We start from the raw sequence: 24,888 nt of genomic DNA on the forward strand, positions 1-24,888 counted from the left end.
GGGGGGGGGTGATCCAGAGGTGAGCCAGAGGAAGATTCGTTGTGTCAGAGGCAAAAAATAGAGGGAGTTTTACAATATGGATGGAATAGAGATCATTCAAGTAGGTTTAGATAACTTGTTTTTCCCCAAATGGACAGAAACAGAGTTTGAGTGCTTCTTCACGAAACAGGCTGCTGGCACTTAGACATTCAACTCATTCTTCATGCGTGTAAAAAAACAAACAGAGGTCCTCAAATAGTTCTCGGGCCTGTGAGGCGGTCGTGTCACTTCCTCCTCACGCCGTCCTCGGGATCCCTCTGCTGCTTTATGAGCTTTTCGATCTCAGCCCCGAGAGTCTGCAGGTTCTCCTGAAAAACAGAACAAAAGGGAAGATGAAGCATTAAAGCGGCACACGAGGGACCGGTGCGCTAGTTATAACTCTATTGTTAAAAACCGGCCCCTGTCTTGTCCATTTTCCTGATGTTTTCTGAAAATAGCAGGGCATTAGTCACACCGTGTGCAGAAACCAATTGCCGCCATCAAATCTCATCAATATGAAGGACAATCATCGGCGGCTTAAAAATCAGAAAAGCCTGGATCATCCATCTCGGTAAAAGTGAAGCCTTGATATGGCTTTGTCTGAATATTTTACTGTCATTTTAACGTTGAGTGTTTTTACATCATTCCTTCCTTCACGCTGCCAATCATCTTTCATCTGCAGAAAGAAGTCTGAAAGCCAGAAATTACTCCCACATTTTATTGCAATTTATTGTCTTGTTCAGGTTTTTTCTTTTTTAATGAAGAGAGTCTCTAATATGTAAAAAAACAAACAAAAAAAACAATAAGAAGCTGACTGGCTGCATCATTTGGAAATATTTATGAAAGCTTGTTCCCACATAAACATCAAAGTGGCTGCGACAATACATGTTGAAAGAGTGGTGACACTTTGCTTGGATTTATGTGGGCGTGTTGGAAACGCTAGAAATATTTTGTTTTGCTGTTTTTGTTGTGTAATCCACCAGATTGATTTTTTTTGTCATTTTATTTATCGATTTATTTATTTTTCTGGCCCACCATGTTTGACACTGATTCTAGACACATTTGACATTTTCTATGTCGACATTTGCTTGCATTGCACTGCATTGCACACTGACTGCAGAAACAGACACAGCGGTAAATTGCCTGTAATTGTCTTGTTTTTATCCACAGCGAGCAGCATTTAAATAAATGACCTCTGTTAAAACTCACTGCAAGCCCGGCGCTGCACTAACTGACGGCAGCTACCTACTGAACGGCTCTGGAGGATTCAGAAGCCACGGAGAGAGATTTCCCTCAGGAGCCGGTGGAGAGCAAAACAGAGCGAAATGGAGAAACGCCACACAATCACAGGCTAATGTTGTTTTGGGTTGTGACTGCTGGTTACATCCACAAAATCAAATTGAGGCTGTAAGCTTTATGTTCAGCGACGAAATGTGAATAAATATGAGCAAATCAACATAGATACACAACAAGGTCAACACGCAGCACTCTGATAAATACATCCACACTCCAGCTGGGTGGGTAATGCCAGTCTTAACAAGGTTAATCTTAAAAAAAACAACAACAACAACAACAACTACAAAAAAAACAAAAACCGTCTGATCGTGTCCACTAAGGGGACATAAATAAATACTTTCCACATCCAGCCTCTACATGATGTCATATCCCCTCTCAAGTTTCAAACCTGAGAAGGAATATTGATCGATACGACATCAACAAGTCAGAAACTACTAAGTGCATTAAAAGACCGAAAGGTTCAGCACACTAAATGAGGATGGACACCATTAATTGAGGCTTAAATCAACTATGAATAAAGAATACATGTCTCAGTTACAGTAGGCCGCAGTCTCTGTGCTCAGCGATAGCATCAATAATGCAGGCTCTGATCTGAATTGGACTACGACTTTCAACGTGTCGTCTCGAGTTATGTCAAGCTGACAAACTGCTCGTCGCAGGACTGTCAGCCTGTCAAATATCTCACAGAGACAATACGATGCATGCTGTGGCTGGCTTTGAAGCTTCGAAGAGCGATCCAAATATCACATAACGCCACTTAACGAAAGGGAAAAGGTGGTCTGACATTCACCCTTTATCACATTCTTTTTAATGGTGGTTTCACAACATGCGGTTATTGACAATAACTGGCTGTGTGGCGCGGTTTGCTTCCTGCCATTAAACAGAATACAAAGGCAACGACGCAATGAAAAGATGCCATAAGAGATACACAAGAAATTTGACTGAACTTAACGCAATAATAATTTGTAGGATGTCGAGATGATAGAAGTTTAATAGCAAATATCTCAGTGTGAAACTTTGTGCTAGAGGCGCTAAAGCAGAGCGAGCCAGGCATCCTGCAGTCTCCAGGGCTTACAGAGGTGTGAGATTAATGTACGACAAGAACACAAACGCTAGAAACACAAAAACATCTTCCAACCGTTAAAATAAAAACCACGAACGCAGCAGAATACACCTTTACAAGCACGAGCGTGATCTGTGCAAATGAAGAAGAAGGGGAAATGCTACGCTGGCAGCTGTATGAATTAGAAATGCTGATGTGAATAATTTTTCGGTGTTTTGTGATGCGTCAAACTGTGAATCCACCAGTTTGACATCAACTCACATTTTTATATTTAGATTTGTTGGATTAAAATGGTGATTGCAGCGCCCGCACGCTTTGATAATGAAGTCACATCAGGCTGTGGCGCTCCAAAGGTGAAGCGTGACGCTCGCACGGCTGATTAATTATCCGCTCGAATCACAAAATAAAATACTTAAATTTTTTTTTTTAAAAAAGCAACTTAAGGCTGCAAAAGGAAACTGCTCTGGTCATCAATATAATCACTGCGTTTAAATGAGTTGTTCTGCATTTCAAGAGGAATACTCTGGTGCGATGAAGCCTGCTGGGGTACGCCTTACCTTCAGCGTAATGTTCTTCAGCAGCGTGTCCTCCAACACGGCCTGCAGCTTCCTGTTAATCTCCAGCGACAGGTCCAGGGTCAGCCCGCTGTCTGCCGGGTGGGAGGTGTAAAGCGAAGCCATGATGCCTCCCCGCCGGCTGAGGTGGGCCTTGTTAATATCAGATGCCTCTGATGAGAGGGCCCCTGTCTCCTCTCTCAGCACATAGCTCTGGATAATTCTGCAGGGATGAAGAGGGAGGAGATGAGTCAAACCACATGCTTCCAAAAAAAAAAAAAAAAAAAAAAAAAAAAAGGGAATAAAGTGAATGCATCGACTGGAGACTGCTGAGTGAAGAAAATTGAGAAAGTGGGATTTCATAGTTAGGAGCTCTCCATGCTCCCGCAGAGCAATAAACCATTTCCAGCAGCAAAAAAGGAAGAAAAAAAAAAAAACTCAGCCGACATTACAAGAATACTAATCCCACTGGGATGGGCTGTTGCACTCATGTACGCGGGATACATTCAGTCATAGTTAGAAAGAATATTATTGTGCCTGTCAGAGAAGGAAAGGTAATGAAAACGCGGCATAAGAGCGGCCGACCAGGATTCAATTAATCAACTGGCATGCCTGCATGCGCGTATGAGAAAGTGAGATAAATCTTTATGTTCATTATACATTTTCATCACAGTAACAATATGGTGTCGAGGTTAAGCTATGTTTGTGTCACAGAGAGGGAAAGAAGAGAATTAATCAACTTAACAGCTCTAAACTTCCTGTTGTTCAATTTTCCCATCGCAGCCCAGCGAACACTGAGGAGCAAGTGTTTCCATTTAGAGGAGACCAGACCCATAGAGAGCCGCCACTGAATTTCAATTCATTACTGCCGCCTACATTCTTACTCCCCCCCCTCCGTCAATATGTGACCAAAGACAGAGAGTGAGAGAGAAAATAATGCAAAGTACAAGCTCAAGCGAAAGATGCTGGTTAAGTATGGTAGGGAGATTAAAATGTTAGCATTTTTTTAAAGTCTGCTGTCATATGAGGGAAGATATTTGAGTTAGATTTTAGACATCAAAACTGAAACATGCGCAGGCCTTTTCCAATTGCATCCGTATCCTTTCATTTTCCAATTACTTAATAAAGGAGTGCAGATAGCTGAAGAGGGCTGCGTACTGTCCTAGAGAAAAGATCAACAACCCAGTACTATAATCGATATTTGTAACCCGCTGTCGATCCAACCATAAACCTAAAGTACTCAACTATCAACTAGCAATGTGTAGTTCAAATTCAGGGTGGCTAGCTATAAGATGAGCTCAGAGTAGGGGGCACTTAAAATAATAAAAGCTGAAAGACTCGAGATTTTTAAAAAGATTCATTAGATAGGAATACAGTGTTTAAAACGCTTCTATTTCTATATTAAACACAACTACCACTACTGCCACCAAGACTCATTAAGTATTTATGAAAAATGCAAAGTAGGAATTAACACAGAACCATAAATGGAAATGAGTACAAAACATCATCCTGTGCTATGAGGAGCTTTATAGATCAGTCATCTTTCAGTCTGCAACAAGCTATGGATCCATTCTAGTCAATTACACTGACCTCCAGTGGTGTCCTTCAGTGTTAAACACCTAGATTTTTCTTGGGGTAGACATGCATGGGGGACTAAGTGATTCAAGAAGAGCCCACTGTTTAATTATTCCTGTTCGCAGAGGCATTTATGTGAATGTGTTGGGAAAGAGGTGAAAAGGGTCGGAAACATGCCTGTGATATTTTCATTAATATAACATGCATTAACGGCCCATGTTAAAATAGGTGAATCGAGTTGCAGGTACCAATCAGCATGCAGCAGCCTACATTTGTAAAAAATGCAAAAGCACCAGCAATTCAACCCGAACTGAAAAGATTCAATGTTTGCATAAACAGAAAAGAGGGATTGTTTTTAACATGCATTTTAAGCATCCATACTCAGAGATGGGTCCTGCTCCTGTTCTTTTATAATGCATGTGCTTTTTATGCTAATGTAAATCTAACACATAAGGAAAGCTAACATCTACCTCAAACTATGCTATGGTGTATTGATTCTAATCTAGCAAAGCAAATAAGTACATGGGTGCAAAATTATATGGACAATAGCTCTGCAAGTATCATAAAAGAGCCACCACCAGAAAATATCCCCATCCACACTCACAGAAAAACACATGGGCTACCACACACATAAAATTAAACTTACCTCTAGACTAGCCTTGCAAGGGTCCATATTAGGACCCCAGTTCCATCACGACAGTGTTTAGTAAAAACAAAAAAAAAAGTGACAGAAATTAAAGATGTGGCTACATGATGTGCTCAATGGCATGCACAGGTCGGCAGGGGGAAGAGATCAGAAATTTAGAATGACAATGACTTATTATTTTGAATCTAAGACTCAAAGGGATTTTTTTTTCCTTCTAAAAAAGAGGGGCAGCGAGTCATGCATGCATAGCGTGAGGGTGGCACAACAGCTCAATTAAGAAACCACAGTTCTTAAGATTACAAACTTTGGACTTCAAAGGTCGGAATAAAGATAGCGGACAAAAAAATATATATATATTGTGGTCTGTATTCAGAACATGGAGGCTATAAGCAGGAAGTAATCAGCTTCATTTTGTACAACAACAAGTACACCTGCTCAGTAAATGCAAATGCATGTGATGAGATCTCAATAAACCATAACACAATCCTTCATCCAGAAAATATGAAGGGACAACATCATGACAACAGCAAAAATACTTTAAGATATGACCCTGACTGGCAATGAGACAGATATCCCTGAAGTGATGCGTCCCATTATGCATACTTAACCCATTCACCAGTGTGGGCCCACAATAGCCTGCAACAGAGCCTGTATTCCTCTGATTTACAGTTATCATTGATCGCAGCCTTAGTGGAGTGAAAAGAGTGCTCTCCAGATAAATAGGTATCAACACCTCCTGAGCAGAAGGCCTCCGCCTGCTTTGTTCCCATCTGGTCTTCAACAGTATCATTTTAATTCAAGTCACATGAACAGCCAATTTAGACCTAATGGCCATAATAACCAGGTGTGGCAGTTGAGGGAAAGACATCACTGCCCTTGAAGGATGCTGCTGCTAATTCTGCTCGTTTTAGCTCATTTACTTCCAATCACATATGCTGTACTCTATACACTGACCCGTCTTTGACTTCCTACACACATTACATCAACAAGCCACTCCGGGAACATAATGCAAGGCTGCGTGATGAGTGAAAATACATCTACAAATCACCAGGTAGCGATAAAATTGCTAAGTGGGAGGGACCATTTCTGGTTTCGCAATTATTTTTTCTTTGCTCCTGCAAGACTATTATATTGTAGCAATGCTACAGCTTTTTAACTGTAGCCGCAGGTTTCAGTCATTACAATATGGTTTCTGCAGAATCTTGTTCTGTCTGGCTTAGAAAAACAAAATACTACAATACCATTGATCTACAGCTACCGTCGCTAAAGAAAATAGACCAATGGTACTGTAAGACTAAGCAATATGGACCAAATATGATCCTGCATTAAAGCCATAAGAAGATTTCACAACTGAACTTTAGCCAATATCGAGAGAATGGGCAGCTTAAGATGATGCTCAGACCTGATTTTTCTGAGCAGAACAAAACAGAAGACCGACTGCATCATGTGAGTTCGCCAGGCTGGAAAAACACCATTTATTTTAGGCGATGAGTATCCTTGTTAGACACCTGAACACTTTACTGGACTTTGTGAAAACTCACTCAAGTCAGACCCCACTGCATATTCCTTCATGGGATAATTATAAGAAAGGTTTAGGGCTCAAACTGTTCAAATGGGGCACTGTGTCTCTCTCTGTGTTGCAGGCGTATTTGTGAGCTAGTGGGGCCACTGGGACTGCAGTGGACTGCACTGATGCAGCTTTAAAGAAAAAAAAAAAAGGGTTTTAGATTGCAACAATAAACCGTATCACTATCAAATATCTACTTTGAATAGATTTTAAATGTAAAACGTATTGTCCAGCCCTGACCAGTGGCACCCAGAAAGGCTCCTCCCACTTTCAAAAGTGAGCTTAAAGATGAAAAACACTGCTATGATTATGACAAGTGTCATGGATGTGGTATCGAAGATTAGCCACCAACTCTCCTTTATCTGAAACCCTTTAAGATTTAGCCGCCATGTATCAGTCTCTTTATTCATCACCTGCTTCGGCCTTACAGCTATCTTGTCAGTGTTCACCGGGCTGTCCTGGAGGGATAGGGACAGAAAGGCAAAAAGGACAACTTTACATCCCTGCTCTGAGTAGTGTAACCCTCCCACACCCGGCCCCGTGCTTAGCAGAGATTTTACACAGCTAAATTTAGCTTTGCAACCGTGGGATTCGTCCTCAATTTTAACTCTTAAATGTAGGTTGAGGCTAATGGATTCAATCCGAGTTTATGGCTGGGAAACAAATGAGAAGTGGGAAAGCAGAGATGATCCAAGTAGAATCAAGTAGGATGGATGAAAAGAAAAAAAAACTGAAGCAGAACTTTAGCAAACTGTACAGCTGAACTATAGGACTTCAGTTATTTACCTTTCAGCTTTGAGACCTTCTGACTTTTTAAATATCCTATTTTTTTAGCTTTATATCATATCAAAAACAAATATATAGATTTAATAAACATATATTCATTGATCATTTTATCGTAGTATACCAGTATAGCACACGATGGACTGCGAGGCCTTAAATGTAGAATACGCAACACTGCGATGAGATTAATATCGTCCAAACGTCCTTTACACTGGCTTTTTCATTGCAGGTGATGGAGATGAATATGGATGGAGCATCATTAAGCAGTCATACACATGCGGCTCCATGTATGGCTCAGACTATAAATAGATTTCAGCGAAGTTTGTCATGAATGAGTCAGTGCCTTCATGGGTTAGGATCAAAAGATTAGAGGGTGAGACAAAGAAGGAAGCAGAGCACCGTAAACTGTCTGTATGGGGGTCAAGGTCAGCTGAAGCATCCTTTCATCATTTGGAAAATCTGTGTCGAACCAAGTTATGAAATGAGATATGATACGTTCAGAGCTTAGCTGTCATATTGGTCGGGGTGTTTCAATGTTTAAAAAGTGAATAAAAAGAACTGAACGTATACGTAGCATAGACTACACATCCTACTTTAAGTTGTTAGTTTTCTTAAAAGGCAGAGGTTGTTTGCAGAGCGTTTCATTTTCTCAAACCTGTAATATTACTGCTATCTTTTAAATAAAAGCCATAAAGCCTGAAACACTGTATCTGAGACTTTTGTGCATTTGCACTGGGACTGCTGTCAATTTCAAACCTTTATCCATAAGTACTGCTTGAGCACGCAACAATCAAAAAGATTCCAAAACATTAGAGGTAGAGATGGAAGAAGTTGGGTCATTTCCCGTTTTCTGCTTCCTCTATGTTGGTCCATCCCACTCACTTGGTCTTTTTGCGGATCTCTTCCACCAGTTGCTTGATATGGTCCTCCATGAATTCGATTTTCTCCTGCTTCCGAGCTAGAGCCTTTTGCAGACGGACGATACGCTCAACGAGCAGAGCCTTGTCGACCTCTGGGAAACTGTCCACAACCACCACCGAAGGGCCCGACTGGCTCTCCGGTGACCGCTCTTCAACGCCACTGCTGCCGCCATGACGTGCATTCAAAGAACCTGGAGCATCAAGGGGATAAAGACACACATCACCAATGAACAATTATCACTGATGTGGCTTTGATCATGTAAGAATAAGCTGTGAAATATTGCTTTCCTGTATGAAACATTGACTAGATACAATGTTTGGGGGGTTTTTTTAGAAGAAGAAAAAGAAGAAGAAGTAGTATCTATCCCATTGAAAGGCCCAATAGCAAAAAATAAAAAATTACAACTTTAGGTGTTAAATACTAACCAAATCTTGGAGTAGTACCTGAGGAACTGGAGCGACTGCCCATACTGCTGGCATCCCGTTCGCACCCTCCATTCTCAACTTGCTCCAGCCTTTTTCGGGCTTTAGAGAAAAAGAAAGATTTGTTAACTGTCAAAAAGTGACTAATACCAAGATGTCATTGTCACAGACACTTTGTGAAAATCAACATCACTGACAATTAAATATTATGAAAATGAGCATCACAGCTCAGCTGAACTCTGAGTATTCCTCTCGGAAGGAGTCAACCTGAATAAACATGACACAGGTTGCTTTTGAAGAACCCTGCAGGCTCAGCAAACCTTCCAAGGTTGAACAAAGGCTTGAAATGACTATGCTGATTAAGTGTAACTGCTACACTGATGAAAAATTACTGTTTCTGCCAAGAAAAATGTCCTCTCTAGCCTACAAGACAGCTGAAAGTGAAAGGATTGATCACAGAACATAAAAGTGCTGAACTTTCAGCTCTAAGGTTTTTCTTTGCTCCCAGAGAAGAGGCGAGGGAAGCTGGCTCACCCTGTTAGGTATAACCACAGCAGGGATCCACCTGTACACTCATCAATCACTTTGCAGATTCTCCTCGTTATGTGAATCTGTGATAGTGTTCTTCTTTGTTTTCTTATCCAGGTATACTTTTATTGCCCTGACACTATTTTTGCGATCATTGTCATGTTGATTTCCAGATGGTATTGTGTTGAGAATCTCTTGAAGGTTTTCTGTATTCATGATTCCACCAGTTTTGACAAGATCTCCAACACCACTATTCCCAAATCATGACAGAGCCTTCACTGTAGGCTGTAGACACTCATTGTCTCCTGAAGTCCTTCATACATAGATGGTGATTTCAGAATCAGAAGACGGGCCAGATACATGTGTCAGGTTTTTGCTGGCTTTTTTCCCCAATTCTTAAGGATATGACTTTCAAATAATGTTTATCTGATGGAGATAATTTTTCAGGCTTGGCACTTCTTCTTTTATCCTCAAATTTTTTAAAGCACACACTGTACACCATTCTGAGATATGCCAATATTTCACCTAATAGCTCTTTGGGAATCTCCTTGCTGGTGTTATCTTTGGAACCAAAAAATAAGAACATGAGCAAAATGTCCCAGCAAATGTCCAAAAAGAACTATGAAAGCCCTTCGATAAGCCTGGAGAACTATTGCTTAAGACTACTTTAAAAAATGACGAGAAGCTGGCTCCCTGGAAGCTAAATCTAAAGAAAAATGAGGTGAATCAAGACTTTTCTGCAGTACTTTATATATGAATGACAAAACTATTGAAGGGTTGATAATTCAATGAAATGATACAATTCTCTATATTACAGTTATTCTGTTGTTTCATGACAGTTAGCAAAGGGTTTGTCACAGTGGGTGTCTGCACATGTTTGATTTGCACAGATCTCTTTGAGACCGGTCTTCTCCTTAGATGGAACTCGGGATTTTTAACTTGTTAGGAAAATGTGTAAACCACTAAACAACCGAGACGCTGCCATTTTCCATGATAGATGTTTGAGAAATCATCTGCCTTTTCAAACCAACCTTTATTATTATTATTCTAGACTTTCTATACAAAAACAAGAGATGCATAAATACATTAGGGTATCTGACCTTGTGTTAGCTGTTTTGTGAGGTCTTTGATATTAGCAGCTTGCTTCCTTTTCTGAGTCACCAGCTCATCCCTCAGCTCTTCTACTCTGGTTTTCAGTTGGGCCACCTCCGTCTGCAGTGCTGCCCGCTCCTCCTGCAGACTCTGCACCTCTTGTCGTCTTAGCGCCTCTTCCTGTTTCAGTTGCTGTGACTGCAGGATTAATGGTGTAAGAAAAAAAAATGATGTAATAACACCAATTATATAGTAGTAATATATATTGGAATGGCTGCTTGCTTTAAAAACAAAATTAAAAAGATATTTTAAGACTTTCTCCTGAATTTCGAGCAGGAAAATGTCATTACTTATAACAACACAGTGATCCACTGTATGTTTTCTCAGTTCTGCTTCTACAAAATGATTCAAACATTTGATTAGAAAATGTATTTCAATCTTTCTTTAATCAAACCAGGAAACGTGAGCAGACGCTGAAACCAAAACAATTTGATAACAACTTCAAAAAAGAAGAAAAACAAAGACAAAAATGAGTTTAGTATCATTTTTATCTTTCATCTCATCAACAAATGCATTGTATCAGATAGTGCACTCAGAGTACGCCAACCTTGTCTTCCAGCAGCCTGTTGGTCTCCTCCAGCTTTCCTTGAAGCTCGGTGAAGTTGTTAGTTAGCTGGTCCAGCTGAGACTGTAGTGCGTTGCTCTCTGACTGAAGCTGAGCGTTCTTGCTGCTCAACTTCTCAGTGAAGCCCAGTAACTCCGCTTCACGCTCTCTGCTGCCTTGTACATCACGGTGCAGGTCAGCCATTTGATTGGTCAGGCCATCCACTTCATCACGAAGCGATTTGATTTCCTGTTCATCGCTACATCCAGAAAACAATAAATAAATCATTAAATGGGCTTTAAATGGGCTCAATGACTAAAAATAATAATAATAATAATAATAATAATGGCAAGCTAAATATTTTAACTGTTCAATATAATTAAATGTACATGGATTGCATTGCTTATTTAGGTAAGCCTTTTCTTTTGCACAAATATAAAAATGTTTCAGTTTTCTCTACTGTGACTATCCCTTCTTTCTATTAAATCATCTTCACATGGCCATCACAGTCACACACCCACACAGGGACCAGAGTCCCTTTCCTGCCCTCTATGCTATATCTGTCTCTGTTCTATCTTTAAATGCTCTGATGAAGCAGTTGAGTGAGAAAAAAAGAAGAACAGGTAGTATATTACAAACTGTACATTTCTATAAAAAACTGTCATGTCAGCATGGTAATACAGGTCCAAAGCAAAACAAAAACAAAAAAAACAAAACAAAAACTTATATTAAACATGCTTGCTCATAGTGAAATAACAAATGTCACTTTTTTGTGCATTAAGTATAGTTAGACCCTTTAGTTGATGGTGCTTCAATATTTGTTACTATGTAAATGTGCTATCTTTTATTTATTTCTGTCAGATGCCACATATGCAAAACTGCTCTGTTCAGTGTGTGGTGGTGTCCCATCACACTTCCTATATGGGTGAGTGTGTGGCTGTACCATTGATGCTGCTCCTGAAGTGCAGTCACCTCTTCGAGCTTTTCTCTCTGGCGGCCAATCTCAGTTTTTTGCCGGTTGATGATCTCCCTGTACTTGGTCAGCTCATCCTCCCACCGTGGACGCTCATCCTCCAGACACTTTAACTAAAGAATAACACAACTTTTTTGCAGTGAAGACCTGGAGATATCCTGTGTGCCAATGTTTAAACACCTGTATGTCGGACAAACCTTTGTGCGTAGCGTATCAAGCTCATCCATGGCCTCTTTATAGCTCCTCTTCAGGTCTTCCAGCTCTTTGGCTTTCACCCGGTGTAGCTGCCAGATGCAGTAGATTGTTCATTAGATATGCAACCACTGTTTTATGTTTTGCATTGCTTCTGTAAAAATAAGCTCTTAAAATAAGCTATCAAAAGAATACCCAACAAATTTTCCTCTCTTTTTGTTCAGTCTGGTAACTCACATACACAAAAGTTGATTATGGAGTTCCACAGGGTTCTGTCCTGGGACCAATACTTAAAGAAAAAAAAACAATTATAAAAACTTCTCTAAAGCAATATTATTCTGCTATGCAGATGATTACCATGATAGCCAGTTTATGTATGTAGCCATCCAGTTGCAAATAATTGCAGTCTAATTTAAAAATGCATACAATAATGAGCACAAACCCTCTGCAGCACCTATTTGGTACACCCCGACTGCAAATAACTGGCTGGTTACATTTGCTTGTATTCTGGTCATCTTCCTACATAAAAGCAAGGTTGCTGAGTGCCATATCGTGTTGCATCCTGCAGCAACAATGTCACTATTTGTGGAGAAATTTCTGAATTTATTTTTTTTTCAGCTCTTTTCAGAGCTGGATTTAATGTGAATTTCTGTGCATACAGGCTGCAACAGATTTACAGAAGACAGATTTGCAACATTTGCTGATTAATTACAGACTACATTCAACCTCAGGTTGATACCAAACAGACTCCATCTTATTGCAGTTTTGTCACTCTGAAGATGGCAACTGAATGCGAGTGGTCATAGACCTGCCAAAGTCAACAAGATCACAAGTTGCAATAATTCTGGCCCTGCCAGTCTCCAATTACTGTTTACCCTAATGTCACCAGACCCTTGTTACTCATGCTTTATATTTAGAAAACCTATTATTTGGCCCCAAAAACCTCTGAAATCTAATCAGTGCATAACAATACCCTGCCCTCCAGTACTACTGAGACGATTATGGAGTCATTTTTCACCAGGACTGGTCGTTTGACTTGCAAATGAAACATGCAGTTGGGGCCACACCTGCTTTCACTTCCACACTATACTCAAAATAGGAAACTCTGTGATTCAGTGATGTTGAAATACTAGCCAGCATATTTGTCTATAAATAACATTGGTCAGAACTCTGCTAATTCTGACTAATTATTACAACTTAAGTTCAGTGGTTTTACAAAGCAATGCAACTATCGGTCAAAAAAGAAAATCATACAGTTGCAGAATTTTGAATGCAGAAGCCTTCCTGGGCAACCTGTGTGTGTTATAGTAATCTGTTCATTAAAGTTGCTTTATTTATGCACTAATTAAGCATGTGAAAGCAATGACCATCTTTTTAACAAAGCCATTACCAGTGCTACTGAAAGTCAACTTTTCCCAGAAGCTATTAGTAGTCTGTGGTAACCACGACAACATGGCAGTAATGGAGATGCTGGTAAATTTTCTACTGTTGATTCTTACATTTATCCCTTCCAATCTAATTTTATAGCCAAAAACCAATGGAAACTTTGTACTTGCATTATTTATGACTGAGATGCATCATCACTTGAGCATAACACACATACTAAAATAAACACAGGCTTGGACCAGTTTATTCATCAGCAGAGTAGTGACATCTGCCAAAAATCAACATCCATGATAAACCCTGTCCTAAAAACTATTTCCACACAGTATCAGTGATGGCCCTGCAATGTACTCTCCAGTTACTGGGAAGAATAAAATCTCTGACATAATACCTAACTGGATGAATCTCTTTATGATCAAATGTCAGACCCCTGAAGAAAACAAACCAATGTAAAAAACATCTGCCACCTTAAATCCATCAAAATGTAAATCTAAGACCATCTCATTTAAACACAGACATTTTAAGGACTTTCTAGAAAAACAAAACAGGCTGTAGAATGAAAACAGGAGATGTGTGATGTATCCTGAGTTGTTGTTGAAATGCACAGCTTCATATTGATTATTTCTAGGCCATTTATTTTTAAAGTGCATTTCCCTTTAGAGCGGGAAGCAGCAAAAAACAGGCCATTGTGTTTGGATTGAGTCCACGTTTGTGCCTGCGTGTAAGGCATGTCTGCTCGGGGAGCGCGAATGCCAGTTTGTTATCTCGTCCAAGTTAAGGCAATTACACCTCTCAAACTGAGAAAAACAGGCCAAAAACATTTTTTACTAGAAGAGCTGGCATCGACAATCAATAAAAGGCTGAATAATGGCTTGGCGAATCACAGCGTATGTGCAATTTTTGAATTATTGTTTGTTTTGTCTTCTGGTGCCTCGTCACACAGATAAAAATCGAAATTGAGTTCACAAGTAAAAGTAAACCTTCATTCATCCAACAGTTATGTCACCCACTAACTATTGTTTTTGCCGTTTTGCATCAATCGTTGTCCAGGAGTGAATATGGGGATCTCTACACGATAAAAATCAGTGCATCCTCACAAAAAGCAGAGCTAGATTTCTCACTTGGAAAGTCAAAGAAGCCCCACCAATCCCAACTTCATAATCCAAGATTGCAGCAGTGTGAAAAAGCAGTATAACTGCAAAACATAAACTCAGGATGACGTCTCTCCCAGCTCAGACATCCAACTTTTAAGATTAAAGAAAGCAACACAAGTTACAAATCTTTAGTTTTATGCAGTTTAACCTCATTATCAACTAAGTGCACAAACGTAACCAATTTATTTAAAGTTCCTGTTGTTTTTGTCAGTGTCAAAGGCTCCTTCTAGCAACCTAGTTTAACAAGTTAATCTTCAATAAAATGGGGAGGGTTTTTTTATTCTCTACGTTATAATTCTCTTTTTTGTGTTATTATTACATTTTCCCCAATTTTTCAGTTTTCAACTCTTGTTAACACAATCTAACAAATCTACTGCTTATTCAGTGAAAATCCTAATGCTATAATGCAATGTAGTAAACTGAACTTGACATGCAGATGCTATGTTTTGCCTTAGGAGGGCAAAGTGGATGATAGGATGGGTACACATCTCTGAGAATGTGTTGTGTATGCGTATTTAGTTTCACCTCTAACTGGTCTGTTTGTTCCTGCTTGTGTTTCTCCAGCTCTCCTTTCGTCTCCCTAAGTTTAGCATCAAGCTCATTGGACCTGAGTTCCTCTGATTCCTGAAAGAGAGTAGACAGTGAAGATTTTAAAAAACAAACAGGGCAAGAGAAAAGTCAAATACAGTGTAAAAAGACAGCCTTAAAAAAAAAAAAAAAAGCAGAAAAAAGAGGGGTCTCAGTTGAAGGAAAATATTTTTATAGACACAAATAAGAGGGAATAACTGCCAGTAATGATTTTCCATTTGTGGTTTATGTCATATTGTTTTATTTTTAAGTCTTACTTTGTGATATGCTGACACTGTTGTCTGCGATTAAAAAAAAAGGTAATAATCTTTCTACCACAGAGACAGAGACTAGCACAGCTCTTTGCTACCATCACAAGGTACAAATGAAAAATGCTTTTCTCTCGGTCGTGCTCTAGTTCAGTTGTTACTGAATAGCATATTTTTAAATTCTATGAAAAGAACAATGCCGCGGCAATAGCGTCATGCAGTCTTTGTCTGCACGCGTAATAGCACGTTATAGTTAAAGATCAACTTTTGTGTTGGGTTAGGCCATTTATTCAAAAGTAAGCCAACTGATTGCAGTGACAGATACAAATCATGCACAAATAAACACTTATTCAGACTGATTCTGGGAAAATCTACTTCTTCCATGGTCTTGAGCAATCTGTTATTTTCCTGTGTTAAATATCACAAACCTGGTATGTTCGAATCATGTCCTGGCAGTTCTTGCGGATCTGCTCAGTCTCTTCCTTCGCCTGGGCCAACTTGGACGTGGTCTCTCTCAGTTTGTCTTTAGTTTCCTGCAAATAAACACAAATATGCTTTTGTACTATAGCACTAAAGCACAATTTTAACATGCACAGATACCTGTCAACCACACAGGTTACCACACAGAAAAGTGGCTCAACAGCTGCGACCTTCAGGAACCACCGACTTTTTTTTTTTTTTTTTACCATTTCCCCTCTGTTTATAGCCTCATATTTGCTTGGAGTCACTTCAAAAATAAAACCATTAGTTTGTAATAAGACAATCTCAAAAATAGCTATGATGTTAATGATGATTTTGTTGCAGGTCCATTACTGTACCATTTTCACCCCATTTCATTTTGCCTGTGAATCACAAGACGCCTCTAATCATGTTTTTTATGGCGTGTCTGCAGACAAAAATGACTGAAGGAGATGTAATTTGTATGCTGGCGTAAGTCTTTGACAAACAACCGGTCTTTAAACAAAAGGAAATTAACATTAACCAGAAGAGGAATGCTGTTTTAATAATATGGGTAAGGCATACTCTGAAAACTGGAGCTGCATGTAGTCATGTAAATGTGTCATTTTAATTTTTGAATAAAATTTGGCTCTAGCATGCTGAGGTGCACATGCTCACTCTATAATATCATCGAAATCCTGAGGATAATATATGCAACAGAGGTCAAATTAACCTTGTACACCTCCTTTTTTTACCTTCATTGACTATTAAATTTAAATAAAATAACAAAAAATAAACACAAAAGTTACATTACCTTGTGCGCATCTGCCTCACTCTTTAACTTGTTCTGGGCCCATTTGACCTTGATGAGATGGGAGTTGATCTCCTCCTTTAGTTTGTCCACATCTCGAGTCAACCTGCCAACCTCCCCTTCCTAAGAACGCAGTTCAAAGGACAGATCAGCAAACAGATATTTGGTTGGGAGCCAACATTTCTTTTTATTAAAAAACCTGCTTTTTGTTTCTCACTGATAGTTCTAAAAGGGTCCTACATCTGCAAACCACCGTAGGAAGAATAAATCTATCGCCCACACAATGCTCGCTTCACTGAAAAACTAATATAAGGTTGCTTATGTGATCTAATTTTCACTGTGAAGTACTGTGTATTCAAAGCGAGAGCTATGTCTATTTTTTTATTATGTCTAGTGGCAAATTAGGCTGACTTTAAATGAGTTCAAATAGATAAATACAAAACTCTCTCTATAAAACAGAGGCACTATAAAATCGTCACCTTTGCTTCATACAGCTGCTGCAGCCGCCCTTTCTCCTGAGCCAGCTGGTTTCCTCGCAGGGCCTGGCGATCCACCTCTTTGGTGGCTTCTCTCAGTTTCTTCTCCAGACTCTCTTTATCCCGCCTCAGGTCGAGGGCCTCTTTCTCACCCCGCACGTATTTCATCACCATGGTCTCCTTCTCTTGCCTCGCCTCATCACATTTCTTATTCACCTGGGGAGTTTTATTTTTTTAATATTAGGAGATGTCAGTTGACACTTCGATCACTGAGATACTCGTATTGTTAGGTCCTTCTACATATCACAAAAACAACTGACGTTTCTCTTGGAACTGTCCAACAGCAGATGGCTGAGGCAGTGATTTATCAGCTACCTTACTTTGCCTTCCATAACCTGGACAAGTGACAGACAGCTGGAGAAACACATGCACCCTCCCCAGATGCAGTGGGGGTAGACTTCAGGACTGTCACTGTTCATCTGTCAGCATGTCAGCATTTTACAAATGGAGCCAACAAGCTTTCCATTTGCCAGCTATATTCAAAAAAATAAAAATCTGCTCCTTATTGAAGGCAATTTATTAACTTATTATTTAGTAAAGGACAGTAACGCTCCCAGGCTTTTATAATTCCCATATTTTTCTTTTCTTACACTAACAAGGGCTTAACTGTATTTTTTAAAATGATTCAGTAATTCATCAACGTAATTAAACAAAATGTTTTTTTTTTAAAAAATGGTAGGAAATGGTATCAAGGAACCAAAGAAGACACATTCAGTCAGTGAAAGCTTGATAAATAAATATGTGCCATTTAAGCAGCTGATGTGTGTATGGCTGAAACGATAGTAGGACAGGCTCTGCTAACACAGTTAAACATCTAAAATAATGTGTGGAGGAAAAATAACATAATGGATGCGTTCTTCCATAATGACATTTTCCTTTTACAAATATTATACATTCACTCTGCAAGTCCCAACCTGAAGCCCTTCATTAGCCGAGCAGTTTTGAAGACCGAGCATCACCATGGTGCACCTGCTATGCAGACACTTTCATGGACAACAGTTACGCCCCTATGCCTGATCTGTACTGTTCGCTCTAACACGCTGATGCTTTATGAAAGCAAGAGAAAGAGAGAGACACTGTATAAGCTGTGTAAGAGACGATATCTGGCAACTGACTAGACATTTTAACTGATCGCCTCACTCTTATTTTGAAGGTTCAGATTTTGTTAAACACTTATCTCCAGTCCTACACATATTTTCCTTCAAAGCTGTGTCACTGGTCAGTTTGATATCAATATTCTTGAAATCAGCTGCTTCTTGAAAAAAAAAAAAAAAAAAAAAAAGCTCGAGAGACTACATTTCCCACATCACCGTCTATTACAGGTGATGGCAGTTCTTCTTCTCCTCTGTTTTTAATTTGTTGCAAGCTGGAGGTTTGCTCTGAAAAGAATAAGCAGCAAGTGGATAAACTACTTTGTGTGCTGCTATGCATCCTGCAGAGGAGAAAAAGGCTTCTGCCACCCGCTGTGGTTTATGATGGAGCTGAAGTCTGTCAATGGGCGATTCCTCTGAAAGGCAGCTGATTACACTGCTCTTTTATTTATTTGTTGCACAGTACTTGGGATGGCGTGTATTTGCACAGGAGAACCTTATAAAATTGTATAATAAATTTAAGAAAGGCTGTGTACGCCTTCTTTCTTGTACAAAAGCACACGGGTCCACCAACCACTGTGGGGAAACTCAAAGGAAAGAAATTATCTTTTATTTGGCACAAAGCGTCTTTAGATTAACAATACCAAATGTTTTGATCCTCGGGGGCTCCAGCTGATTAGGAGCGGGACACACTATTAGTACAAGAGAGGAATGATTCAAGAGAAGGGCTTAAAGAGAGACAACCAAGTGCAAAATCAAACCCCTACTGCTCATTGAGCAGTGAAATTAAAAATTGTAAAGTGTGACAAAACTGTCAGGAGAAAAGTCCCTTCCATGGTTTCAACCAGGTGTGCAAATGGTTGGATGAAAATGTGCTTCCCTGCACTATTCGTTTAACAAGTGATTAAATCTGCAATAACAAGAGTTTGCCGTGCAAAGACCTTGAACATTCAGCTGCTAGTTTTGCGCAAACAGCTTGAAAGAAAATGAGAATATAAAAGCCTGAGTATTTTTGTAGTTAGACTTCATTTTAACCATTTCAGCAAGTACTTTAATCTAAAGACTAACACAAAAATATTTAGAAGAGAATGTGACATTGACATTTATATTTTAGAAAGCCATATCTCAAACTAGAACCTATAGCAAGGGGAAAACTGCTTTATGTGCTGCCATGTATCCTGCCCTGATACCCCTATACTCTATTCAGCAAATAGGTGCATTATTACACAATGTGAACCTTTCTTCTATAAACAGAGTACATACACAAAAAAAAAACCCTGACTGTTGTGAATGATGTGAATGACTAGTCCAGAGCGCTTTGTTGTGGTTTGAATTTAATTAGCTGTCTGAGATGCTGTTTTTTCACTATGCGATCTCTCCCCCAGATGCTGTAACATTAGTTCTTGTCAGTACATTAATAACACCAACACCATAAGCAGGCATTCATAAAATTGGTGGCAGGAATGTGCACCGTTATATCTTGTGAAGCTCAGAAAACCATTTTACCTACACTTCAACAACAGTGACCCCAATCCAACCACTCAGTGGAACTATAATATACTCCCCCCCTCCCTTTAACATTTTTAAAAAATGTAAAAACTGTGATAAACCTGGCCTACTGATAAGACAGAAACGAGAGCAGAGGTGCACATAACTTTAAGACTGAGGCAAAGCTAATTTGTGCTACCAGATTATCAAGGATGCAGGTGAATAATAGGTTCCAGTTGTACCTGTTCAATCCGGTAACCTGTCTCCTTCTGCATCTGCTGGAGAGCAGCTTTAGCTGACTGCTCCTGGTGAACAAGTTTATCCCGCGACTCCTTCAGTTCTTTCAGCAGCTCGTTCACCTTCGCCTCCAACTGCAAAAACAGGAATAGACAGTGTAATCAACTAGTTGGGCAATTTTGAAGTCTGGGCCACACCTGGGATAACCTGCTATGCAGGGTGACAACTGAGGCAGAATGTGGAATAACTACATTTAGACAGCGGTGTCAGGGCTTTCAACCCCTCTAGATACTTGTACTGTAAACATGGAAATACTCCATTAAAAAATAATGACGAATGACAGACGAGAGCCTCTTCTACCTGAAATATAATCTGTTAATCTGATTGTTTTATGGCACAGTCTTTATTTTCTTATTACATTTCTGAAAAGTAAACAAAATTATGAAATTATTTTGGATTTTTGCTGGACAAAAATGATCCAGGCATATACTGGATGCGTGTAATAATAAAATTACTCCTGTCTGTCTGCTAGGGCAGTGCTTAAACAAACCATGTTACCAAGAACATATTAACCAATTATTGTTGCTTCCATGGCAACAGCAATGCTTAACTGAGCCCGATGAATAGAAACGCACTTTATGTTTGTAGTTGTATCTAGGTGGGTAAGCTTTGTAAGAAGCTTTTGTGGTGGGAGAAACCACAAAAAAGGCGGGATATTAAAAACTGCATAGAATTCACACAAATGATGATGTTCATGCCCATTGAATGCTGGCGATCAGCACACATCACCGGGCTGTTTTGTTTGACTCGCCTGTTTACCAGTTATACACAGCTGTACTCCAATTTTTAATCAAACTGATATGTGACAGTGAAGGGTACAACTACACAGGCTTGCTTCTCCCATTTTAAACAATACAAAACAGACTAATTATTTTCTTGAATGTACCCTTGTTCTCTAACTAGAAAGGTGCTCAGATATCCATCCCAGCAACTTAAAAGCATCAGGTGTGTCCATGGTTTTTGTATTTTGCTTAATGCACCGGGTCACATTCCATCACAAGTGCCAAAACCAAGGTTGAATTTGACAGATCAAAGCATTGCTGACCTCACAACTTTGCCAATTTCAATTGACTTTTAACAGACTCATACCACTGAAAAGCAAAACTCCACAAGATAACTTTGGTGAGGTTTGATCTGAATATCATTTTTGCCAAGTTTGGTAAAAACCACAAAAACATGTCCTTACAAAACATATACGCCAGCACTCCAGTGTGGTGCTTTGAACACAGCTTGACCCAACAAATACAACAGGAAAAAATTGCATCTGGTTCAAAAGGTACTTGTATGAATGTCTGAATACTGATATGTCTGACAAGAAATCAGATTAAAAACACTGAAGTGGAAAATTTTCTCAGTGATGGAAAAATCATTTGGTTAATGTGCTTCCATTACCATTTTTTATAAGTCTCTTGGAAAAAGAACAAAACTTGATGACACATCCAAATAAATATGGCCTATTAGTTTGGAATATGCTTGACTTTGACCAGGTTTTCCCCCCTCATTACTTGAGTTTATATCATAAACAGTGAATTCCATATAACCCTGAACAACATAAGAAAGCATAGGGGCACACTAACCTTTGTAATGGTGGCAAAGCGCTGCTTTTCTGTTTCTGTCCTCCTTTTGAGCTCATCTCTCATTTTGTCCTTCTCTGAACAGATACCCAGGATCAGCTCCTGATGTCTCTTGTTTTCCTCAAGCAACCTGTACAAACAAGAGAGCACGCACAATCTCAGTTCAGCTCAAGCCCATATAAAGTAGTTTTTGAATCTCTAAAAGAATCTTGACTGCTGCTATTAAGGCCAAGAGGCATAGCTGGACAGGAAAAATCTGGATTATACTCTGTATTCATCACAAAAATTAATGCTTAGGTTTTGACTTAATTATTCTCCTATGTCTGCTTTTTCAAAGTAAGAAAAAAAACATTAAATGAGTAGACTGATCCCATTTAAAAGCCAAGTACAGTAAATATGGCACTTTCTAATGACCTGCGATATGAATATGTAGAAAATACCAACTTACTTCTGAATAGCCTTCTCCTGTTGTGCATATTTGTACTGCACACACTTCTCGAAGACTACCATGCATCCCTCCTGGTCCGTGGGGAGTCCATTGACAGGTGAGCTCCCTTTCCGCTCACTTCTATCGTCACCATGCGGCAGCTGACAAGCCAAGAGCTCAGACTCAAGCTCATCTAGCAGTGACTCTTGTGACAGTGACCGCTGGATCTGAGAAATAAGCTTTCGGCTGCAATCAGTGTCATAAGGACTTGCAGAAGAATTTGAGGGAAACAGGTTTTTGGCACTGGTTTGAGGGCTGGAAGCAAGCGAAGAGCTAAAGGTGTCAGAGATCGGGGTAGAAGGTCCATTAGAAATACCGGAGGTTGTTGTTGAGTCTGTGGGTGAGTTTTTGGAAGTGCTATGGACATTAGAGGATGATGGACTCTCAGCTGAACTACTATCCTCAGCAGGTGATGGCTCAGTGGGGCAATTTGTAACCAAGAGCGATGGCTGTTCATTGCCATTTGGAATGGTAGCATCAAAAGTCAATACGGTATCTTCTGTCCCTTTAAGAACAGAAGGAGAGTTTTCTACTACATCCACAGTAGGTACTGGGGCTACCAAAGTGCTACCACTCTCATTTGAAGGACTTTGTGGAGGCTTCCCACTTTCCACTAAAACAGTTCTGGTATCAACAGGCTCCTCTTTCACATCTGGATGTTCATGACTGCATGTTTGAGCTTCATGTTCCGTCTTTGTGTCCATCTCAGCAAGTGCTGTAGTCTTGACTGATTCACCGTCAAGCTGCAATTCATCTTTTGCCTGACTGCAGGTTTCTGCCTCCTGTGCACTGTTGAGAGAGATTTCTTCCTCCTCGTCTGCATTAGACGTGTTGACATTAAGGAGATTCATCTGGTGTGATGCCGTCGTCAAGGACTGAACCTCTGATCCTTCCATCATTTATGTATCTGAAGCAGGACTGAGGTGTACCCAGGTCCTCCTCTGACTCAAATCTGTGTGACAGAGAGAAAAAAAAAAAAAAAGACTGAATGGAAGCAGACCGAAACTATTTATTTGTTTTATTCACACCAACACAGCAGTTTTTCCGTGAACAACCTGAAATTCCTTTAAGTCACAGATACAGCGGTCCTGGATTACTATCATGTTTTCCCTTCCTTGTTAAGCTTAAAATTTCCTCATTGTAGTTTATTATGCAACCAAAAGGAAGCCTAAACTCAAAGAATTTCCCAACATACAGCCTCATTTGCTGCGACACACACAAAGGGGTGTGGACCTGGAAAAACCTGTGGTGAGATACAGCTTGAAGAGCATGGTACACACATAAGATAGGCATTTACGATTACTGCAAAGCCTGAACTTGCTTTCAAAATGCATGCATTCAGAAGTCCCACAATTAGAAACATCCTGTTTAATGAATTCATTCACTTTCACTTTTTATTACACTTCCAAGGGACTCGTGCATACTCTCCAGTCAACGTAAAGAATAAGAAATAAAACAGCAATGGCTGAGAAAAAGAAATTAAAGACAGTTTATAATTTAAGAAAATGTGTCTGCTAGCAGATTTGCTCTAAATGGTTTAAGGTTAGTAAACAAAGCCGTCCTATCGGAGTCTGAAGCCTTAAATTACAATTTTTTTTTATTTAAATAGCGTTTTCGCAGCATTTGCCGTGTTATTCATTACTATGATTATTAATAACTGGGATCCTTTAAGTTATTCTCCCTTTAACAATGTGTAATCGTGACGCCCCTTTTCTGTTTCATGTCCCGAAATCCTCCTCATTTGTCCCACCTCTTTCAATACCATCGTCTAGCACTGCTCTTATACCAACTAAGAGCAGTTTCTTTATGTTATTTACACTAATACATACAATCATTAAGCTCACCATTACCCTGCAGTCATAAATGTAAGGCTGCAGTTACAAAACGGCGTCTTCTGTTGACGCAGTAAAAGCGCAACAGCTTTAACAGATGCAATGCAGAAGATGCTCCAGTGACGGGTGCCATGCAATAACACAGGAGTTATTGTAATGTAGGCAGTCAGTCTTATTAAAACATACCGTTAAGTGTCCGAGCTTGCTGTAAGCAGCAGGCCGACGTCCCGCTTGTGTTTACTGCTGATTAATCTACATTTCGCTTCATTTAACGTTAGCAACACCTTTGATGGCTTTAGCTCGCTAGCTATTGATTTTGCCTTGACAGGGCTATGAAAACGAAAGGAAAAGAAAGACTGGCGTACGACATAGAACACCCTGTGAGTAAAATATAGCTACTAACAATAGGTTTAAGGCTAAACTACAGACTGATAAACTGTAAGCGTGCAGTTAGCCTAGAAAGCTAAGCTACACTGATAAGCCTTGTGTTAGCTCGTACAATCCAATCATCTCACGCTTGACTTAGCGCAGCTGGCGCTAGCATCGAACATAGATATCAAAGAAAGCTTAATAAAGGCTGTTATAAGTTACCCACCGAGAAGGAAAACCCCATGGTGTGCTTCGATGTGGAGACAATCGGGGTAAAAATGAACTTTGAACCTCCCCTGCCTTACCAGCTGATCGCACAACAAGTCAGTCACTTTGATATGACACATCAACAAATATG

The 24,888-nt window shown here is 39.7% G+C and overlaps 1 protein-coding gene across 3 annotated transcripts; it reads right to left on the reverse strand.

Moving 5' to 3' along the window:
• Positions 1-6: 6 nt before the first annotated feature.
• Positions 7-24,870, reverse strand: ccdc186 (coiled-coil domain-containing protein 186). 3 transcript variants are annotated; one of them, XM_005928164.1, is made up of 16 exons: positions 24,757-24,870; positions 22,291-23,281; positions 21,846-21,972; positions 20,214-20,342; positions 17,336-17,548; positions 16,860-16,979; positions 16,036-16,140; positions 15,297-15,395; positions 12,240-12,326; positions 12,013-12,155; positions 11,073-11,328; positions 10,474-10,663; positions 8,867-8,947; positions 8,385-8,613; positions 2,935-3,154; positions 7-347 (listed from the first exon to the last, which is right to left on the reverse strand). In XM_005928164.1, the coding sequence occupies exons 2-16, from the start codon at positions 23,226-23,228 to the stop codon at positions 264-266; spliced, it is 3,021 nt and encodes a 1,006-aa protein (XP_005928226.1). In that variant the 5' UTR covers positions 23,229-23,281; positions 24,757-24,870; the 3' UTR covers positions 7-263. The 3 variants fall into 3 exon arrangements, 2 of the variants coding, with proteins under 2 accessions (XP_005928226.1, XP_005928225.1); XM_005928163.1 differs by having other exon boundaries at positions 8,849-8,947; XR_006054679.1 differs by lacking the exon at positions 7-347 and having other exon boundaries at positions 3,063-3,154; positions 5,153-8,613; positions 8,849-8,947.
• Between the last annotated feature and the right edge of the window lie 18 nt (positions 24,871-24,888).

Source organism: Haplochromis burtoni, unplaced genomic scaffold (assembly GCF_018398535.1).
Source record: "Haplochromis burtoni strain Fernald_Lab_line unplaced genomic scaffold, NCSU_Asbu1 Contig_108, whole genome shotgun sequence".
Lineage (NCBI taxonomy): Eukaryota > Metazoa > Chordata > Actinopteri > Cichliformes > Cichlidae > Haplochromis > Haplochromis burtoni.

What these genes read in the sequence shown, in the direction of transcription:
- ccdc186 (XM_005928163.1), bottom strand. Translation starts at nt 23,228, where the DNA reads ATGATGGAAGGATCAGAGGTTCAGTCCTTGACGACGGCATCACACCAG. An exon ending in AACAAACAGACCAGTTAGAG is followed by an intron (nt 12,327 to 15,296) that starts GTGAAACTAAAT and finishes TGCATCTGGCAG; the next exon opens with CTACACCGGGTGAAAGCCAA. An exon ending in GAGATCCGCAAAAAGACCAA is followed by an intron (nt 3,155 to 8,384) that starts GTGAGTGGGATG and finishes TCATCCCTGCAG; the next exon opens with AATTATCCAGAGCTATGTGC.